General features: G+C 38.6%; 1 protein-coding gene across 6 annotated transcripts in view; it reads left to right on the top strand.

Moving 5' to 3' along the window:
- TP63 (tumor protein p63) overlaps positions 1–20,267 on the top strand; it is a 229,967-nt gene that overhangs the window by 185,356 nt on the left and 24,344 nt on the right. For 5 of the 6 annotated variants that reach the window (XM_012806938.2, XM_003792706.1, XM_003792705.3 and 2 more), the window contains 5 exons: positions 10,739–10,925; positions 13,047–13,162; positions 14,576–14,685; positions 15,367–15,503; positions 17,653–17,735. In XM_012806938.2, the coding sequence (XP_012662392.1) occupies positions 10,739–10,925; positions 13,047–13,162; positions 14,576–14,685; positions 15,367–15,503; positions 17,653–17,735 (633 nt within the window). The remainder of the gene's footprint in view (positions 1–10,738; positions 10,926–13,046; positions 13,163–14,575; positions 14,686–15,366; positions 15,504–17,652; positions 17,736–20,267) is intronic. The other variant, XM_012806940.2, reaches the window with a different exon arrangement.

The following is a 20,267-nucleotide window of genomic DNA, read 5'->3' as shown; positions in this document are numbered from 1 at the left end:
GCTGCCCTGTGTCCTCTCATTCCAATGGTCCTGGGTGGCCCTTCCCATTTCTTGGCTGAATGGCCTCTGGTGGGTCTCCCTTCTTCCTTTGCATTGTCCTGCTTCCCCCAGCTTCGTATTTCTGAATATGCTGCACAAATTTAATCTTCCCGCTGTCCTGCCATCCTCCTTTCTCTTCTTTGCCTGCTGAGAGAGTCCATCAGTTTCTGTACCACTCAAGACTCCTTAGGATCTGGTGAGTGCCTTCCTGGCTTAGCCTTAGTGCTTTCTGGTCTCCCCAGGTCCTCCTTCACCGCAGCCTGTCTACCCTTCATCTCCAGGTAGCCTCACTTTCCTTTTACTCTTAGGGTTCTGCCTTCATAGCCCACTGTTTGCCTTCGTCTCTCCCTTCCTCCTCTTCCTGACACCCAATCCACGTGGGGAATTGTAACTTCACCTAGAAGGCATAGTTCAAACATCACTACCTTTATGACAGTTTTATTTCCCACTTTAGTTGAATACATTTACTTTTTCTTTCTCTCTCTGATCCCCAGCCAATTCCTCGGCGGGTCTAGTAGCTTTGCCTCACCTCTGCTGCTGGTCGGCACCACTCTCATCTTTCATTTCGATTATTTGCAGTAGCCTCCTGACTGACTGGTCCCCCTTGCTTCCATAAATCTATGCTTTATGTAATAGCTAAAATGATCTTATTAAAAAGCAAGTTAGATCATACCACTTGCTCAAACCTCTCTGCTGGCTTCCTATCTACTAACAGGGAAAATCAAGTCTTGCCCTACAAGGCCTGCCCTCCCTCACGTGGGATTTAACCCTGCTGGCGGTAGCCTCTGCTTCCTATTTTTCAGATGCACTGGCCTCTGTGACAGACGCACTCACCCAGGGCCTGGGCCCTCACTCTCTCTACTTTAGAACACTGCTCCCCAGGTATACCCATGGCCCAGCCCATTCCTTCTCCCTGCTTTCTCTTAAATATCATCTTGTCAAAAAAATCTTTCCCTAACCATTCTGGATAAAATAATACTCTCTTTAAACTACATTCCCCTACTTCTGTCCCTTGACACTATCTTGTTCACTCATCTTGACTGACTTTGCTCTATGGCACTTAACACCGTCCAGCATAGTATTTATTTGTTTCTTCTAGAATGCCAGCACCTGGAGAGCATGGACTTTATTTTTGTTCAGTATTGAGTTTCCAAATCCAAAACCAAGCTTTGAACACAGAACATGCTCAATAAATATCAGATGTACTCTGAGAGTCATATGTTATATATGCTGTATAATAATATGTATCATGTTATAACCATTCTAACTCTGTAATCCTGTGAAACTTTTCATATAGCTTTGCTGTACCCACAATATTTTGGTTGTTTGTGCTTCACTTTGCCTCTAGGTTGTGAGCAACTTGAGGATAAAGATTCATTTTTTCTTTTGATTTATTTTATATTTCAAGTATCATCCTAGATTGTGAGGATGCTAAAATCTTATTTTACACGGTCTCTAAATCACATTATTCTGTTCCTGTACAGAATGCAGACCCAGCCTTGTACAGTACGTGCTCAGTAAATGTTTGTTAGGTAACTATTACATGATGTACAAACGAGAAAATAAACATATCTCACATTTCTAGATTACAGTAGCCACTGGCAACTTGAAGTGTCGTTGCTCTTAAGTTTCCACTAAAATATCATGAATTCCAGAAACATCCTGAGCCACATTGGGCAGTCAAGCCATTCACAGAAGCAGAATCCTGCAGAAATTATGTTATTTAAAAGCCTAATAAAACAGAAGTGAAAAATGCCAAAGATAAATGAAGGATCCAAACGCTAGCCCTGGCTGTATCTTGCTACATTCATGGAAAACTATAAAAGCGAATTAAGAGTGTATATTAAAAACAAAACACTGTCTGTAGGGGGAATATCATTTGAGAGAATCGAAAAAAGCATTCTATGAACTAGAAGAAATGCTTAGTAGATTGCTTCAATGCAAATCAGTAAAAATATAAACACTATGAAATATTTACAAAATAGTCTCTGTGTTGGCTACCTGTAAAATTTTATAGGGACTATTTCATAAATAGAAGTACATTGAGCTACAATTTCCCATTTTCTCTATGTATATGGCAACTTTATGGGTGACTTTTGGGACCCCCTCTATGAAAAGCTGGAGAAGAAAATGGTAAATGTAATAGCAGGTTAGGATGAAAAGATGATGGGTCCTAAAGGGATATGGATGACATGAGGAAGGACATTTGAAAGACAGTAAAAGAATTAAAAGTATTATTTATAAAATGGAGTATTAACTCTTGAAAACCTTCCGGAAGATGTGGAGGATAAACTTGAACAGCTTTCCCAGATTGTAAACCAAAATGCGTGATGCATGGAAAGTGGAGATTTAAAGTAAAACTTGCATGTTGCTAAAATTAATCTCAACAGAAATATAATTTTATAAAAATGTCATTGTGTTAAGTTAAAGTATCTTAGTTAAAAGTGCCCACCAATTTCCAAGTAAGTTCAATGAAAAAAAAAAAAAAGACACATTTAAAAACATTATTACTTTATTTTGAAACCAAGATAAAATGCTACAAGAAACTGGGTAGAATATGACACTAACTTAGACTGTAGAAAATTCAGATTGCTCTTAGAATTTTCTACAACATTAACATATGCATGGAGTCAGTTTTCCTTTTTTCTAGAGATGCTTCTGAAATGAATGCATATACTAAAGATTTATGTACTAAAATGTGTTATACAGTATTATTTTTAAACTGGTGTAAAATTTATACCACATGAAAAAGGCATGATTACATAAATCATGGTATATCCCTTTTTAATACTTTAACAGCACTTAAACCACTTAAAATCATGTTTTTAAGTTTGAGCATGCTCATAATATGTTATGTTGTAAAAAAAAAATAAGCTAAATGTTTTCCTTCAATTTTCAAAAAGGTATATGTGTGAGAGGGAGAGAATATCTTCCCCCCCAATGAAAAATATTAATGGCATGTATATCAGAGTAAGAGGAATGTCATTTTTTTCCCAGAATTTCTATGTCTTTATAATTATGAACAAAAGACTGATTATAGAGAAAGTTGGGAAGATGTTGATAAAAGTTTTAAATGTTTGTAACTGCTTCTCACAGTGACAGTGCTACAGCTCAAGATCTTTTACACCGTCAAATATAGAGTTTAAAATGTTTGCTATCCACCCAGAAAGCTCCTGGAAATTTAATGCAATGGGCTTGCCTAATCACAAAAGTTCTTAGCTATATATGATTTTCTTTTTAGGTATAAAATCAACTGGGTTCTTTATTTGATACTTGTAAGTAGGAGAAACCTACCCAGAGACATGAGATAATCCTGGAGATAGCAATAAAAAAAAAATCGATTTAGAATGGTAAAGAAAAGTACAGAGGGAAAAATAAGTTTGAGGTAGAAATGGAATTCTTGAAACAATGAGAAGACCTACAGAATTATTTTTCTCAGTGACGTATTATCCTTTGTTAAGTTGGACATAGGACTGATAGAACACCTAAAATAAATGCTTCACTTATTACTCAGTATTAAGAATTAGCACTCTGGGGGGCCAAGGCGGGTGGAGGCTTGAACTCACAAGTTCAAGACCAGCCTTTGCAAAAGCGAGACCCCCCCTAAAAATAGAAAAACTGAAGCAAGAGGATTGCTTGAGCCTGAAAGTTTGGGGTTTCTGTGAGCTACCACGCCATAGCACTTTATCGAGGGCAACAAAAGTGAGACTCTGTCTCAAAAAAAGAAAAAAGTTATATATTAAAATTTTGTGTATATAGCTAAGAAGTACTTGGAAGTCTCTTGGTAGTATTAAATGTTTATATTAGAAAAACATGAGAATCTAAAATTAATGACTTAAAATTTTATAAAAAAAGAAAACAATAGCAAATGAGTTCTCATTCAATTGTTGCAGTTATGTAAGAATAAAAATTAAAAGACGTGCAGATTAGAAAGGAAGAAGTAAAATACTCTCTATTCACAGGTGACATGATCATCTACGTAGAAAATCATAAAACAGCTACAAAAACTATTAGAACTAATAATTTTAGCAAATTCACAGTATGCATAATTGATACACAAAAGCGAATAAAAATATGATCTAGTATAAAAAGTACTAGAAGCAATTAGAAATTTAAATTTAAAAAGAAATTGCCATTTATAACAATTAAAAAATGCTAAAGGATAAATCTAATAAAATATGTATAATGTTTGCACATTGAAAATGGTAAAACATTCCTGAGTAAAATTAATGGTATTGTATTTAAATAGAGGTAGATCATATGCTCATAGATTAAGAGACACAACATTTCAAAGATATCACTTTTCCCCAAAAGGATCCATATAGGTGACACAATATTTTTCAAACTTTTACCAGGCATTTTTTAAAATAAGAATTGACAAATAGATTATAAATTTTATAGAGAAATCAAAAGACTTAGAGTTGGCAAAACATATTTTAAAAAGAATAAAATTGAATGACTCACACTACCTGATTTCAAGACTTACTACTGTAAAGTTAGCGTAATCCAGATATATGGATATATGTACAGATCAGTAGAAATGAAGGGAGTATTCAGATACAGAACTGAACACATATGACCCACTGATTTTAAAAAATCAGATGCCAAGGCAATTGAACATCAGGAAAGACAAAGATTATCTTTTTAACAAGTGGTGCTAAAATAATTAGATATCTGTTAAGAAGAATTTGGACCCTTACCTCACACTATATAATAATTGGCTAAGAACTCCTAATGAAAGGACTAAGGTTTAAAATCTTCTTGAAGAAAGCATAAAAAAAATCCTTCTACTATTTGTTCAGCCCAAGATTTCTTAGGATACAAAGAGCAAGAGTCTTAAAAGAAAAATATTGATTATACCTAAAAATTAACTATTTTAGAAAAGCAGATAAAAAGACAAGCCACATTGTGGGAGAAAATATATTTAAAATATTTATATCTGATAAAGGACTTGTATCCAGAATATTTAAGAACTCTTACAACTCAAATGAAGATCACAAGTAATCCAATTAACAATTTACCCCAAACAACCCAAATAATCCATTAAGAAGCGAGTAAAGCCGTGAATAGACATTCTTCAAGGGAAGACACTTCAAATAGCCAACATGTACATAAAAAACATGCTTCATATAACTTGTCCTCAGGGAATGCATATTGCCACAATGAAATACCACCTCGTTCCAGTTAGAAGTTCTGTTATCAAAAAGACAAAGGTAACAAGTGCTGGTGAGGACATGGGAGAAAAAAGGAAACCTACATACTTTTTGTGAGAGTGTAAATTAGTATAGCCATTATGGAGAGCAGTATGGAGGTTCTTCAAAAATTAAAAAAAAAAAAAAAAAAAACAACTACCTTGTGATCTAGCAATCCCACTCCTAGGTATATATCCAAAGAAAGGGAAATCAGTGTGGCACGGAGATGTTTGCACTCCTCTGCTTATCACAACACTATTCACAATAGCCAAGATTTGGAATCAACCTAAGTCTCTCTCAGCAGATGAATGGATAAAGAAAAGGTGGTGTATATACACAACAGAGTACTACGTAGTTATTAAAAAGAATGAAATCTTGGGATTTGCAAGAACGTGGATGAACTTGAGTATGTTATGGCAAATGAAATAAGTCAGGCCCAGCAAGACATATACCCCACACTCTCGCTCAAGGGAAATGTAAAAAGTTGATCTCACACAAGGTGAGAGTAGAAAGGTGGTTACCAGAGACTGGAGATAGGGAGATAGGGAGGGGGGGCCAATGAATGCAGTCATACAGTTAGAGAGAAGGAATGAATACTTCTGATGCTCTATTGCATAGTAGGGCAATAGTTATCAAGAATCTTTTGTATATTTCAAAATAGCTAAAAGAGATGTTGAATGTTCTCACCACAAGAAAGAAAGATAAATGTTTAAGGTAATGAATATTCTAATTACTCTGATTTGATCTTTATACATATACCAAAACATCACTTTGTACTCGATAATGTACAATGAGTATGTATCGATCAAAAGTAAAATAAAACTTGAAAGTACAACTTCTTTATAACAGCAGAGAAAAGTTTATATTACAAATAATTTTTAAATTTAAACGTAAGTGCAAAAATGTTAAAACAGGTATTTCAAAAGAAGAATAGCAAATAAGTATATAGGATAATGCAAAGTATATAATTGTTTTATTTTTGTCATATGTAAATATTTAAACAAACAAGTATATGAAAGATGTTCAGCATCGTTAATCGTTTGAGAAATGTTAATTTAAACCACAATGAGATTTACTACATACATCCTAGAATGGCATGATTTGAAAAATAAAAACCATACCAAGTGCTGGGAAGGATGTGAAACCCTCACATATTGCAAGTGGCAATGTCAAATGGCACAGCCTCTTTGCAAAACAATTTGGTATTTTCTTATAAGTTCAATGTACACTTACACTAAAAACATGTATGTTCCCCATAAGTATTTGTACATGAATGTTCATAATAGTTTTATTCAGATGGAGAAAAATGGGAAATAATGGAAGTTGTTGAATTGCTAAAGAGTGGAATTCCACTCAAAGTAGAAGGTACCAAAAAAGTATACATGTTTTAAGGAAGAAAAAAAAACTGGATTAAAATTTCAATACTCAAGTCATAAGTCATGTTTGACTTCTGAAATTACAAGAGATACAAGATACAACATAGAAGATAACAAATGTTATTGATATATATTGAGTGTTACAATTTTAATACAGTTCCTTTCTTAAAATGTATAAACATTTATGGGGCATCCTCTATAGAATGCTGATAAATACAAAAATACAAATAGATCTCAAAACATCATTATATAAGATTATATACTATAGTTTTCCAATTTTATAAAAATTTTTAAAGGCAAAACTATAGTAAGAAAAATCCAGTACATGATTTCCTGGGGGCCAGGAATGGGGAGGGGATTAATTGCAAAGGGGCTAAATATATTGGAGAGGGGGATAGAGGCTGGAAATATTCTATTATCTTGATTTGATTATAATAATGGTTACACAACTGTGTGCATGTGTCAAGTCATCAACTTGTATGCTTAAAAATAGGTATACTTTGTATACACAGTGAAAAAAAAAAAAACCTCACAAAAAGGAATAACATGGGCCTTACAGTTAAAGAATCTCATCAATGTTTAGGACCAATTTAGAGGTGACTTTGAAAAATTATAGAAAGAGAGACATTAAATGAAGCCACATGTGTTCAGATTTTTAGTCTTTGCTGACTCAAATCATCAGGATATTTAAAAACCTGAATGCAAATCAGATTCCCACTTTTGCAATCTTGTAGAAGCGGGAAATTAGAGAAAATGATTTTGCTATCTAGTAAGGGATAAGAGAACTTGGAAAGTCCAAGGAATTGTTAATACACTATAACCTACGACACTAATTTTAGTACTAGAAAAAAACAGTAGCCATCACAGGATCAATTTGCAAACAATGAAGCGAATAAAATTGCAGAGGCTTGGCTTTGCAAACAAGGATTCGGCCAGACCACTTTAGCCCCTGTAGTTACTAAATGGCGGGCCTGGTAGTTTAACCAGAAGCCATAAATGTAATGTATCTTGGCTGGAGTCAGATATTTTGATTTACTCAAATATGAAACCGTCATCACTAAAATTGGAAAATATTGTCTATGGTAGCAGATGGAGTCCTAGCTGAGAAGTGACATCTGAATTGTCCTGGCCCGATGTGGAAAACAGAAGGAAAGTAAAAGGGTATCAGACAGGAATGATAGTCTGAATGGTGGGTGGTGAACGTGCACTGTGTGTGAGGCATTAAGAGGTCTGTGTGAGGAGACCCTGGTGTGCACAGTGTGTGGGGGAGGGGGGGCGGTGAGAGAGGGAGGGCCAGAATACCAAGGACCTTGTAAAGTCCTTAATAAACCTAGTCCCAGAGCAGGACCTTATTGTCACATTCCCCAGAGCCATAACAGAAGTATTGACAGACATCTAAACTGGTGCAGGAGTCCAGATCAGCGTCCTCCCAGCCCAGAGTTTTTCCAACTCTGTCTCTTGCTGCCTCTCCCTACAATTAAATGAGAAAAGATTAGATTGAGAAATAACTAAAATGAAATTGTTGATTTCCAGTAGGCCGCTTTTAATCTCCATTGAAATGTTAGGAAAGATTGCATACATTTTAACTGGCTTCAGAAAAGAGCCATAATATTGGAAATTAGAAAAATGTAAAAGAATAAAAATTCGCAGAGCTGACTTAAGAAAACACAGAGAGAGATGAGAAACTGCTGGTCCCTTTTGAGGACAGACTCGGATGCTGGTTGCTAAGCATCTGATTCTGTGTAACTTCAGCTAGACCTTTCTGTGCCTTGATTTTCTTATGTATAAACTATGGACTATCATACAGGTGCTTTTCCTGTTATCTGCAATTCAAAGAGCTCTAAAAACCACCAGTGCGTATGGTTTTGTTTTGATTTTGTAAATTTGTGGGATCCTCATTGGGAAGTAAAACCCAGCCTCAGCTAGGAGGCTTCGTGGTCATTTGCCAAGTCAGTGTGGCAAGTTGTGAATTCCACAGAAGTGCTGATGTGTGATGGTGGGGTGCTCCCCTAAGTCCTGCTAGAAAGGTTTATAACGTATGCTATATGAACCTTACTCTCTTTCAAAAATCTAAACCGTTCCGGATTCTGAAGCTTCTGGCCCCAGGGGTTTCAGATAAGAGATTGTGTACCTGTAATGCTTCCTCACAGGCCTGTGGGAGGATTAAGTTATCTTACAAAAGAATCCAGTGAATGATGAAGCTGTTATTATTTATCATTATTTAAACTCAGAAATGAGATTCCCCACTCCCCGTCTATGAGAATAAATGGCGTTCAGTACTTGATGGTACTTAACCTTATTCTTACTAGTTTATGCTGTAGTCTGACAAGCTTGATTTATAGTGTATCAATTATTGAAATGGAATGCTTCTCTTAAGAAACTGTGAACATTTAACCCTTCATTTTTTCAACTTGATGTACTTGGCAGGATGCCTGATTTGCCGTCAGGGGTTAGCTGACAGGCTCGTTTTTCAGTCATTTTTTCCTGGGGTTCATCTTACGAGATCCCTGTTTGGATTCTGTGTAACGCATGGAGTACCTCCTAACAGAAACACAAACGCATATGCTTATTTTCTGGGAGTTCTTGATAAAAATGAGTTCTTAGTATGTTCTCAAATAATGTTTGTGAAGTCATTGGTTAAAAAACTCAAGAGCAAAAATACCCCTGTAGCGCTTCTTCGGCGTTTCCCAAGTAAAATTTTATTTTTGTGGTAGAAGCTTGGCATGAGTCCTGTTTTTTCAAGCTGTGTAAAACCCTTTTGCTGTGTTTAATCCATGTGGCCTGCAGGCACGGAGGACTGATTTTGCAATATTCTTCTGGCATTGAGAAATTTTTAACTAAAAATTTCATATAGTGACATACTTAGGAGAAAGGAAAAAAAATTCTTTAAAGAAATCTATTTCAAAAGGAAGAGGAAAGCCATCATTTTTAATTGCAGCTTTCGGTGAGGTATTTACTTTTAGTGACAATTGCGGGGGGCACCCAGTAACGACTGTTCGCTGCTCTGGCTCCCCCGAGTCTTTGCCCTGGGAGAGTATATTGCTGCCAACTTCTGATTGCAACCTGTGTGTGTTTACCTTTTGTTTGGATAAGTGTTACCAGGGGCCCCGTTCTTGGCCAGCAGTTCCAATGCTTGGGTGGTTTTAGCCTCAGCATCTGAGCAAGTAGAAATGAACTGATGGTGTGTTGACCCCGAGAAGAGGGTCGTAAGAATGGAGACTTGGCTTTCTTTTCAGAGGTGGGGGTGGGGGAGCAACATAGGATAGGCCTTTTTTTCCTGGTTGGTACTAGACCTCATGCTTTCTCTACCTTATTTTGCCGACTCTCCAACCAACTAACCACCACTGAACTTCCTCTCCCTAAAGAAGGGAGGGGGGAGGTTTCACTCACTTGTGAGGGAAAAGACGTGCATCTGGGTTCTCTTTTTTGCCACAGTTAGCTGTGTTACATTAAGCCAGGCATTTGGGGTAGTGCAGGATTTGAAAGGCTGTTCCAGCTCCTGCCTTCCCTTACACTTTGACATTATAAGATAAGTGCAATAGTTTGGGAGAGCTCGTTTTCCTAGTTCTCAAGCTGGTTAGCCTCAGGTTAAATCTCTGTACTCTCTGGTAGATATTCCATCTTAATACAATATTCTGTGAACCCTAATTTCTATGAGTTGCTCTAGAGTATTTTAAGGCCTGGCTTTAATTATAATCTGCAAAACAGAAAGCTATCTTTATGAGTCATTCTTTAAGATCACTCAACACATGAAAACACTATTTTTATATTTCATTTCTGGTTATCTCTGAAGCTACTCCTGGTATTAATCATTTAAACCCCCTCCGAGCCTCAGTTTCTTCATTCTACAGAGAAGTAAAAAGACGTAAAAGCACAAATGTACTTTGATAAATATAAAACCTTTTGTAAAACATAGGATTTTATGTCAAATAGCAAAAAAGGTTATTAATTTAACTAGTGAAAATGACTCCCTTTAGTAAGACTGCCAGATGTCATGTATTGGTAACCTATGGCAAACAAGTAGCTGTAAAGACTAATAAAATGTATCATTGCCCTGCTCTGGTTCAGAATGTAATAATATCTCCTGCTGGTTCTCTCCTTCCCTCTGCCACTGTCCCCATCTCTAAGCAGTATTCTACCGAGCTGAAGAAGCTGTACTGCCAGATTGCAAAGACATGCCCCATCCAGATCAAAGTGATGACGCCACCGCCACAGGGCGCGGTCATTCGCGCGATGCCTGTCTACAAGAAGGCTGAGCACGTCACTGAGGTGGTCAAACGGTGCCCCAACCATGAGCTGAGCCGGGAATTCAACGAGGGTAAGGAAACTTGGAGTCCATAACTGTTCAATTAAGTTCCCTGAAGGTATTTTTGTTTGGTTCCTACCTACCAGACTTTGATCAGATGGTAGCTCGGCCTGCCTTTCTGGCTGACAAAGTATCCAGAAATAATGATAAGTAAATTTGTGACTTTCACAGTGGTGGAACTATTTAATTTAACGTTAGAGATTACTAGATGACCTGGGCTGCCCAGACTCTCTACTCCCTCGTGGGGGGTGGGGGGTGGGCTTACAGCCTGACGGTCACATGTAACTCTCCAGACCCTCCAAGTGCAGCCCCCCAAACAATGTAAACTTCACAGATGAAATCTAGGTTCTGTAAAATTTGGATTCTGTCAAAAGGCTGTACTTAAGGATCCAGATAGCTACATGTGACCCTAAGACTGAAGGGTCCCAAAAGACTAGGAGTGAGGGGGGCAGGTGTCTTGGGAACTGCCTTTAAGCTCTAGTTCATGAATGAGCCATATCCCAACTTCTGAGCCTCTGATCCAACTACTTTGAAGAAGGGATCACTGTTTCCAGGTGTTCCCTTAAATCTGTTATAATGGTGCCATGAAAGGAGACTAACTAGAAAATACTCAAAAGTGGAAAGAAGGAATATGAAAAAGCATAAGGAATCATCTAAGAGTTATTAGAAAGACAGAGGGCTGGAAATTAAGAGACTTTATAGAAAAAATACTAAAAATATAGAGACTAGTAAATAAAATGCAAAAGTGTAGAGAATATAATGGAGAAAAAATTACTGAAGGAAGAAAGAGAATAGATGAAAATTGTAAAGTAGGAAACAAAGTCAAAATCTTCTTAACCCAATGATTTTTACACACTAATTCCTAGTCCCTGTCTATAAGACCACATCATCCATCGCTCTCTGTCTTGCTTATGACTTATATACACTATATAGAACAATATACTGTAAAGAAGATCCGATATAGACAGGCTTTGTATCAATGCACATTGACTGCCTGTGCTCCATTATGGTGATATACTGTTTTTAAACTGTTTTCTCATTTTTTAATTAATAGTTGTTTTTTAGTCTTTTTTTTTTTTTTTTGAGATAAGAGTCTCACTGTGCTGCCCCTGGTAGAGAGCCGTGTTGTCACAGCTCACAGCAACCTCAAACTCTTGGGCTTAGGTGATTCTTTTGCCTCAGCCTCCCAAATAGCTGGGACTACAGGTGCCCGCCACAATGCCCAGCTATTTTTTGGTTGCAGTTGTCATTGTTCTTTAGCTGGCCCAGGCTGGTCCGAACCTGCCAACCTTGGTGCATGTGGCTGGCGCCGTAACCACTGTGCTCCGGGCTCTGAGCCAGTTTGTTTTTAGTCTTAACATGCTGTAATAGATGATGCCACAGAGCACATCATGGCAAATTTAGCTTTTTACTTTTATTAAATATTTTTGTGGAACGCACATGGCCTAAGGTTAAGAACAACTGTATGAGTCCCAATTCTTAGAGCATCTTTTTAATTTTGTCATCTCCACTAAGTATCACAATTCTGTCAGACTTAACTAAGTTCTTTTTAAACCTACTTCCCTGTGCTCTACCTGAGACTCCTTCAGCAAAGTAAAGCCAGTAGATTTCTTATCTTTATGACCAAAGCAAGGTTTGAAAATGGAGAAGGAGAAGAGAATAGGCCAGTGAAAGGCATGTCCTTGCCATCTTCTGCTTCTCATTTAATATCTTTGTTGGTCAAACTTTTAGGCAACATGGTAACAGTCAAACTGATTTTTTTTCAACTTGCTCCTTTTCCTTCAATTTTCCATGGAAGTTATCAAAATGCTCTCCATGAATGAGTCAAAAATGTAGTTACAGGGTTGTATCAAGGCTCGACTTGTTGACCTTAAACTGCAAAGCACAGGACTGGTCTCTTAAGTGCAGTGGGTCTGAGCAATCCAGCCCTTTCGGTTGCTGTAAATGTCAGGACATCTTCATGTACTAGATACCTGGCGTCCAGATCTGTCCCTTCATACAAGGGTGTATGTATTTGCTGTAGCACGTGGACCATTTCTTTGGCCACCAGCATTCTGTGTGTGAAGTTTCATTTTTTTCTTTTTATTTTGAAGGTAAGGGACTATGTTGGTTTTTTTCTCTTCTACTCTGCAGGACAGATTGCCCCTCCTAGTCATTTGATCCGCGTAGAAGGGAACAGCCATGCCCAGTACGTAGAAGACCCCATCACGGGAAGACAGAGTGTGCTGGTGCCTTATGAGCCACCCCAGGTAAAAATAAATACATGAAATCATATATATAAGTGTGTGTGTGTATATAGGAACACAGTATATAGGGTATACGCACACACACATGCATATATGTGGCCTAGGCAGACTTGAGAGGGCATTGGTTGCAGCAATAGGAAGTGTTTCTAGCATCTATCAGTGTCTTAGTCCCTTGTCATTAAATATGTAACCTTTTTAATATTTATTTTCCCCTATTCTCCACATGCTGTTCCTTTAAATCTCCTAACTATGGCTGGGCACTGTGGCTCATGCCTGTACTCCTAGCACTCTGGGAGGCTGGGGTGGGTGAAATCTCCTGGGCTCAGGAGTTTGAGACTAGCCTGAGCAAGAACGAGACCCAGACTCTACTAAAAATAGAAAAAAACTATCTGGGTGTTGTGGGAGCCTGTAGTCCCAGCTACTTAGGAGGCTGAGGTGGGAGGATCACCTGAGTCCAAGAGTTTGAGGTTGCTATGAGCCATGACACCAAGGTACTCTACACAGGGTGACCAAATAAGACGCTGTCTCAAAAAATAATAATGGTAAATAAATAAATCCTAAATCTTTTAGGGTTTTTAAAAAAATCCTACATGTGCACTGAATTAACATGGTAACACAGCCCTGTGCCCATGTTCCCATCTTAAGGGCACATATAAATTGAACTGGCAGTTGGACTTATCCTTGGCCTCATTTTATCCAACTGGCAGTGGTACTGCTGATGGCTAAGCAGCACTAACAGGTATGAATGTTCTTACCCTGGTCAGCATGTGAGATAGCCTGAGAGGAAGCGCTTAATGTTCGAGGGGACAGATGGCAGATCTGTAAATCTGCTGTGTAAAGCAGAGTCTGTGTTCTGTGCAGAAGCCAGGTTCTCCGGTTCGCTGTGTTACCACCAGGTCTTTGGCATGCAATGGTCAGGATCTGTGCTTCAGTTGCCTTGCCTATTAAATGTCTGACCTTTGGACTCGACCATTTAATGCTGAGAACATTTTGAGCTCCACAGTGTTGTTAATGGAATTGTATATTCAAACGTGTGGCATAGAGTTTTATCCACATAAAGAAAATATTCTGGGAGCATGGCTGCCATTGGGTCCCCTTTCCTAGCTTTCTCTCTGAGTGACACTCATGTATGTGGTATAGTGTCTTTGACTTGGGAGATGTGGATCAGCTTGTCAATGAGCAGGATTAAGGCTCAGTGACCCCCTGTCCTACCCAACAAAGGTTCCAGTGTTGAAAACATTAGTTTTAAGCTTCCCAGGAGGCAAGGCAAAGAAAAATCTATAATAAGTTTCAAAGTTTACCTCCTTAGAAGGAAGCATATCACTTCACAAGTGGAATTCTTTAAACAGAGGGAAGACTTGAAAAGGAAGTGAAGTTCAAGCCATTGTTAATGCAATTTTTTCCCCCTGTGTTCAGGTTGGCACTGAATTCACGACAGTCTTGTACAATTTCATGTGTAACAGCAGTTGTGTTGGAGGGATGAACCGCCGTCCAATTTTAATCATTGTTACTCTGGAAACCAGAGAGTAAGTGGCATATGTGGAACTGTCATTCTTTAAAACGTCACGGGCAAAGAGAGGGCAAAGCGAAATTGTGTCTTGCTGCTTTACCGTTAACTTTGCTTGTATAGCAGAGCGTCACCCTCGGTTTTCTCCTTTGTACTTTAAATCCCTGCTGCAAACACTTACATAAAAGATCTAAGAAAGTGGAGACAGGAGAGGGTGGGTAAAAGGAGAGAGGAAAAAAAGAGCCGGGGACGTGTGCAAGTCATTTCATACCTGGATTCTTGACATTTGACTGGAATTGTTTCTGATTAGACAGAGTTTGTTTTCATGTGGCCCCCACGGCATTTGACAGTTGCTTTGAGTGAGTCTGGGCTGCCTAAGGGGATTTTATTCTGACACCTCCACTGGCTTAACTCAAGTTTCCTTCAAAATATGTAGCTAAATACAACTGTTCAGCTAATGGCTTGGAAGTTCTTTGCAGAACAAATGGCGTGGTGTTTACCAGCATTGCTCGTGGCCTGTAAGCAGGCCTGTGCTCTGCCAAGTACTTTTAGGTGTATCCTTAAAGCAGCCGAGGCTGAGCTGGTGGTGCTGGTGGTGCCCTGGTGATGGTCAATATTGGAGGTGGAAAAGGGAGAACTCCAGGAGACCTTTAAAATTCTTTGGATTTAATCTTTCGTTCCCCTTTATTCTAATTCCTAGTGGGCAAGTCCTGGGCCGACGCTGCTTTGAGGCCCGGATCTGTGCTTGCCCAGGAAGAGACAGGAAGGCAGATGAAGACAGCATCAGAAAGCAGCAAGTTTCGGACAGCACAAAGAACGGTGATGGTACGAAGCGCCGTAAGTAGATGTAGTGGCCAAATGGGGTAGGGTTGGGTCCCTTCCACATGTTGGGGGAGAGGTTGGCCCTGGAGAATCTGCATGCTAAGACCCGTGAGCTTTAGCAGAAAGTGTGACAAGATGCTCTGGAGCCCGTGGCATTAGGTACAGCATTGACATGGACTCCAGGCATGTAATACAGCCTTACAGAAGCAAATAATCACTGTGAGATTTCTTAGTGCAGCAGTCCTCAAAACATGACCTCCACGTAGAAACTGGGCAGAAATGCAACTTCTTAGGCCCCAGATTTGCTGTATCAGAAGCTTTGTATGTGGGACACAGTAGTCTGTGTTTAGTAAGCCCTCCATGTGATTCCAGCTGAAATACAAAAACTAGTATCTTAGCTTGTTGATATCAGTTTGTCTTTCATTATTAAGCATTACAGCTGAAAATAGCCTCTGCTCATCTCATGACTCTGAGAGCAGCAAGATTTGGGCTGTGTTTCATCAAACACGGTCTGCAGACTGTGCAGATCTGGGTTTCATGGAGTTTTGACTTTACATGGACAACCTTCTTGGGGTGTCAGTGACATCATTGATTGTTTTCAAACTTGTATTTTGAATCAGTGAAAGCTTTTTAGAAATGAAATATTTCAAGGAACCTACACTGCAAAGTAAAGCCGAGCCGCTCCAAATGAAGAGAGTGGCAGTTGGGGGTCTGTAGGTCTGTGTTGAACCTTCAGCCACTCCTTGCTGCTAACTTTCACCTGCACTGGGTTCCACTTACCAAGTCACCTATGCTTCTTATAGCACAATTTAATTCTAAAAGATACTTTGCATAAGCCTGATATCACTACAACAATGGTTTAAAGTACACCACATGATGACCTACTTTATGGAGAAGGGTTTAATCATTGGTTACTATTCATAAGAAATAAAAATTATATTACACTTTAAGGGAGAACCCATCACCATCAACTTTAACCGTTCAGTGGGATAAGCTTTTGCAGTGAGGCTTTCTCTCTCTGATCATTCCTCAAAAATTCATATCCTAAATATTTTGGAGGTGGGTGGATTGCCTGAGCTCACAGGTTGGAGACCAGCCTGAGCCAGAGCAAGACCTTATCTCAAAAAATAGCCAGGTGTTGTGGCTGGCACCTGTAGTCCCAGCTGCTCAGGAGGCGGAGGCAAGAGAAATGCTTGACCTCAGGAGTTTGAGGTTGCTGTGAGTTCAACTCACACTAATACATATGTGTGCTAACATGTATCCACTAGTGTATAGTATTAGTAAATATTACTAATATTCAATTATTGAACATTGTCTGAGATATTTAGTGTGTTTAATATGTATAATTTCTTCATAAATGTTCCTAGAATGAAACTTACATTTTTCGTCCAACCAGTTTGAGGTTGCTCTAAGCTGTGATGCCATGGCACTCTACCGAGGGTGACAAAATGAGATTCTGTCTCAAAAAAAATAAAAAAAATGTATGCATGCACATACATATATTTATATCTGTTCACATTTTACTCTTGAGTCTGACTGGTAGTGTAATTCCTAAACTCATTTCCTAAATACACCAGTTACCTACAAATTAATGATTTTCAGTTAAACCGATAACTGGTGTTTTAGTAGAAAGTTCATCTCCATAGCTATATGCTGAATGTAGTTTCTAATTTGAGAAACTTTAGGAATTTGTCACTCATTAATTCACTAATTTTACCATTGGCAAGGCAACTTCTGTATCTTGCATTAATTCCTTGGAGGAAGAATGATCTGGAACATAATGAAAAAGAATTTCTGTCTTTTATTATGGCTGTTCACAGACACGCGACAGTGAGACATAGGGTTTCCTGCAGTCTTACCAAAGCCCAGGGCCACTTCCCAGCATCCTGAATTTCTTCCTTTCGTTTGTACTTTCTCCTCTTCCCCTACCTCTTTATTGCTAAGATTACACTCAGTGGGAAATCAGTAGTCACAGTGAAATGCATGCTTAGACTAGAATCTCTAATCTTAAAGGTGTGGCTGGTGATACTGTCTGTTGAATAGATATTAGCAAATCTTACTGATATTCAATTATTGAACATTGTCTGAGATATTTAGTATGTTTAACATGTATACTTTCTTCATAAATGTTCCTGGAATGAAACTTACGTTTTCCCTCCACCAGCTTTTCGCCAGAACACACATGGCATCCAGATGACATCCATCAAGAAGCGGAGATCCCCAGATGATGAACTGTTATACTTACCAGTGAGTCTCTCTTGGGTGGTCATGATCACTGCATTTTAACCTTCTTTAAATGATCTTTTGCTCTGTGCTCATCTCCCAGTTATCTGTGGCAACACAAAAAGAGATGCCGTCATCTAGGCTACTGCAATGAAATGTCATAGACTGTCTTATAAACAATAGAAATTTACTTTGTCATGGTTTTAGAAGCTGGAAGTCTGAGATTAAAGTGCCTGCCTACTTGGGTTCAGGTGGGGGCCGTCTTCTAACTTGCCAACTGCCATCTTTCCTCTAGCAGAAGGGACTACAGACGTCTCTAGCATCTTTTTAAAATAAGGCCAGTAATCCCTTTCATGAGAACTCTACCATCATGACTTAGATTACCTCTCAAGGGCCCCACTTCCTATTTGCATCATGGTGGGGATTAGAATTTCAACATATGAATGTTGGAGGGACGCAAATGTTCAGTCCATATGGTTTGGAAGAGGGGAGTAGTATTATACAACAGAGATAATATATGTTTTAAACATTTAGGAAATTATCTTTTCTCACCACAGTTCTGGAATATATTAATAGCATGAGCTTCTATACTTATGTACCTACCCAGTTGAAGCCACCCTCCTAAAGAATTATGTGTACCCACATATATAAAATTAACTTTTACTTCATTATTTGAGAATGTTAATATTATCCTAGGCAGCATGGCCATGCCAGTTTAGCCTAAAATTTTATCAGAAATGTTCACAAAGTTGATAATACAGCAATTACACAGTTGACTGTGATTTAACATAGGAAGCTCTATATGGAGAGTCAAGCCAGGCAGAATCCTGTTGACTTGAGGCCTTAGAGCCAGTGGGATTAGGTACAGCATTGACATGGACTCCAGGCATGTAATATAGCCTTATATAAGCAAATAATCACTATGAGATTTCTTAGTACAGCAGTCCTGACAATGTGGTTTCCACATAGAAACTGGGCAAAAATGCAACTTCTCAGGCCCCAGATTTGCTGTATCAGAAACTTTGTATGTGGGACACAGTAGTCTGTGGGCTCCACTGTGGTAGATTCAACCAACCACTGAATAAAAATCCTTGGGAAAAAAATGAATAGTAATAATACAAGATGTTATTTTAAAGAACAATACAGTGATAAATAATACAATAAAAAATAATACAAATATAACATCTACATTGTATTAGGTGTAAGTAATTTTAAAGTATACAGAGGATGCACCTGTGTTATATGCAAATGTGACACCATTTTATAAGGGATTTGAGTACTTGAGAACTTGAGAATTTTAATATGTTGGGGGCATGGTAGGGAAGGTTCCTGGAATCAGTCCTGTGCAGATATCAAAGGATGACTGTGAATGTGAATGCCTAGGAGGCTTGGCCTTGCTATTATGTAAGAACCTCATTATTTTCTACGGGCTGTATCAGCCCTCTTGAGGTCACTAATGAGGTCACTTTATTAGACTGTAGATATAGTTAATTAAATTCTTATTGCTTTACGTCTTTGCTGTCTAGAATAGCCAGTGAGGTTTTAGTGACCAGTACAGCCCTTCATGCCACCTGAAATGACATGAGACGCAGGCAAACAGGACTAGGAGATCTGACTGTGAGCTGCCTCCCTGAGATTGAACTAAAGCAAACCAACAGGTTTGGGTGTGACCTACCTTCCTCCCCATCTCCTCTGGGCCCTGACCCTCAGGGAAATAGATTGCCAGCTGACCAATCAGACAGTGAGTTAGCTGAGATTCTCAGAGTTTTGTTTTTCAGGATACAGATGGAAACTGACTTGTGACCTTTAAGTAAATCATTAGCCCAATATAATAAATATTCTAAAAGACTTAATATATTTTCAGCCAAAGAGATAGAAACTTCTTAAAAAGCTATTTTTGTAAATTTCAGTTTATACTAATGAAGAAGGTCTCCGACCATGATTTAATCTTAAATTTGGTGAAGAATTAGCCAAACTAAAGTTTGGGACTATGTGTATATGCCTGTGTGGGGAAACTCTGTTAAGGAGGCATGTATTTAGTTACTGTCTGTTGAGTGGCAAATATGCTAACCCTGAGCAGTTAGAGATCCATAGACCACAAGTCTTATTTCCAGAGAGCTTGCCTTCTGCTGAAGACACAAATGGTTGTAATGACATAAAATAAATGCTTCCTAGAGGGAGGCTTAGAGCCATGGAGCACAGAGGGGCTGAAGGTGCAGACTTGAAGAGTAACGTCAGGAAGACCTTCTCAGAAACGATCCCCAAAGAGTTAACCCAAGCAAAGGTAGAGAACATTTTCCATTTCAGAATTCTGACACATTCTGCCCTTCATATTCAGGGCAAGAAGAGGCAGGTCGAGTGCCTAGGGTGCAACATTTAACCAGGCACTGACTCTCAGGGCCACCTGTGGTTCCTAAGTGTTTGTGTTGCCCTAGATACCCTAGTTTGGGCTTGCTCATATTTCCCAAAGGTATTTAGAGACCCTCTTAAAGACAGAAAAATGGTTTATTCCAGCTGAAAATGTTTGTCTTACCAGATATAGCTATGGCTAATTCT

This window comes from Otolemur garnettii, unplaced genomic scaffold, assembly GCF_000181295.1.
Source record: "Otolemur garnettii isolate 467f Iridium unplaced genomic scaffold, OtoGar3 scaffold00060, whole genome shotgun sequence".
Taxonomy (NCBI): domain Eukaryota; kingdom Metazoa; phylum Chordata; class Mammalia; order Primates; family Galagidae; genus Otolemur; species Otolemur garnettii.
The sequence above is the reverse complement of the archived record's forward strand: the minus strand, read 5'-3'. Positions and strand labels throughout refer to the sequence as shown.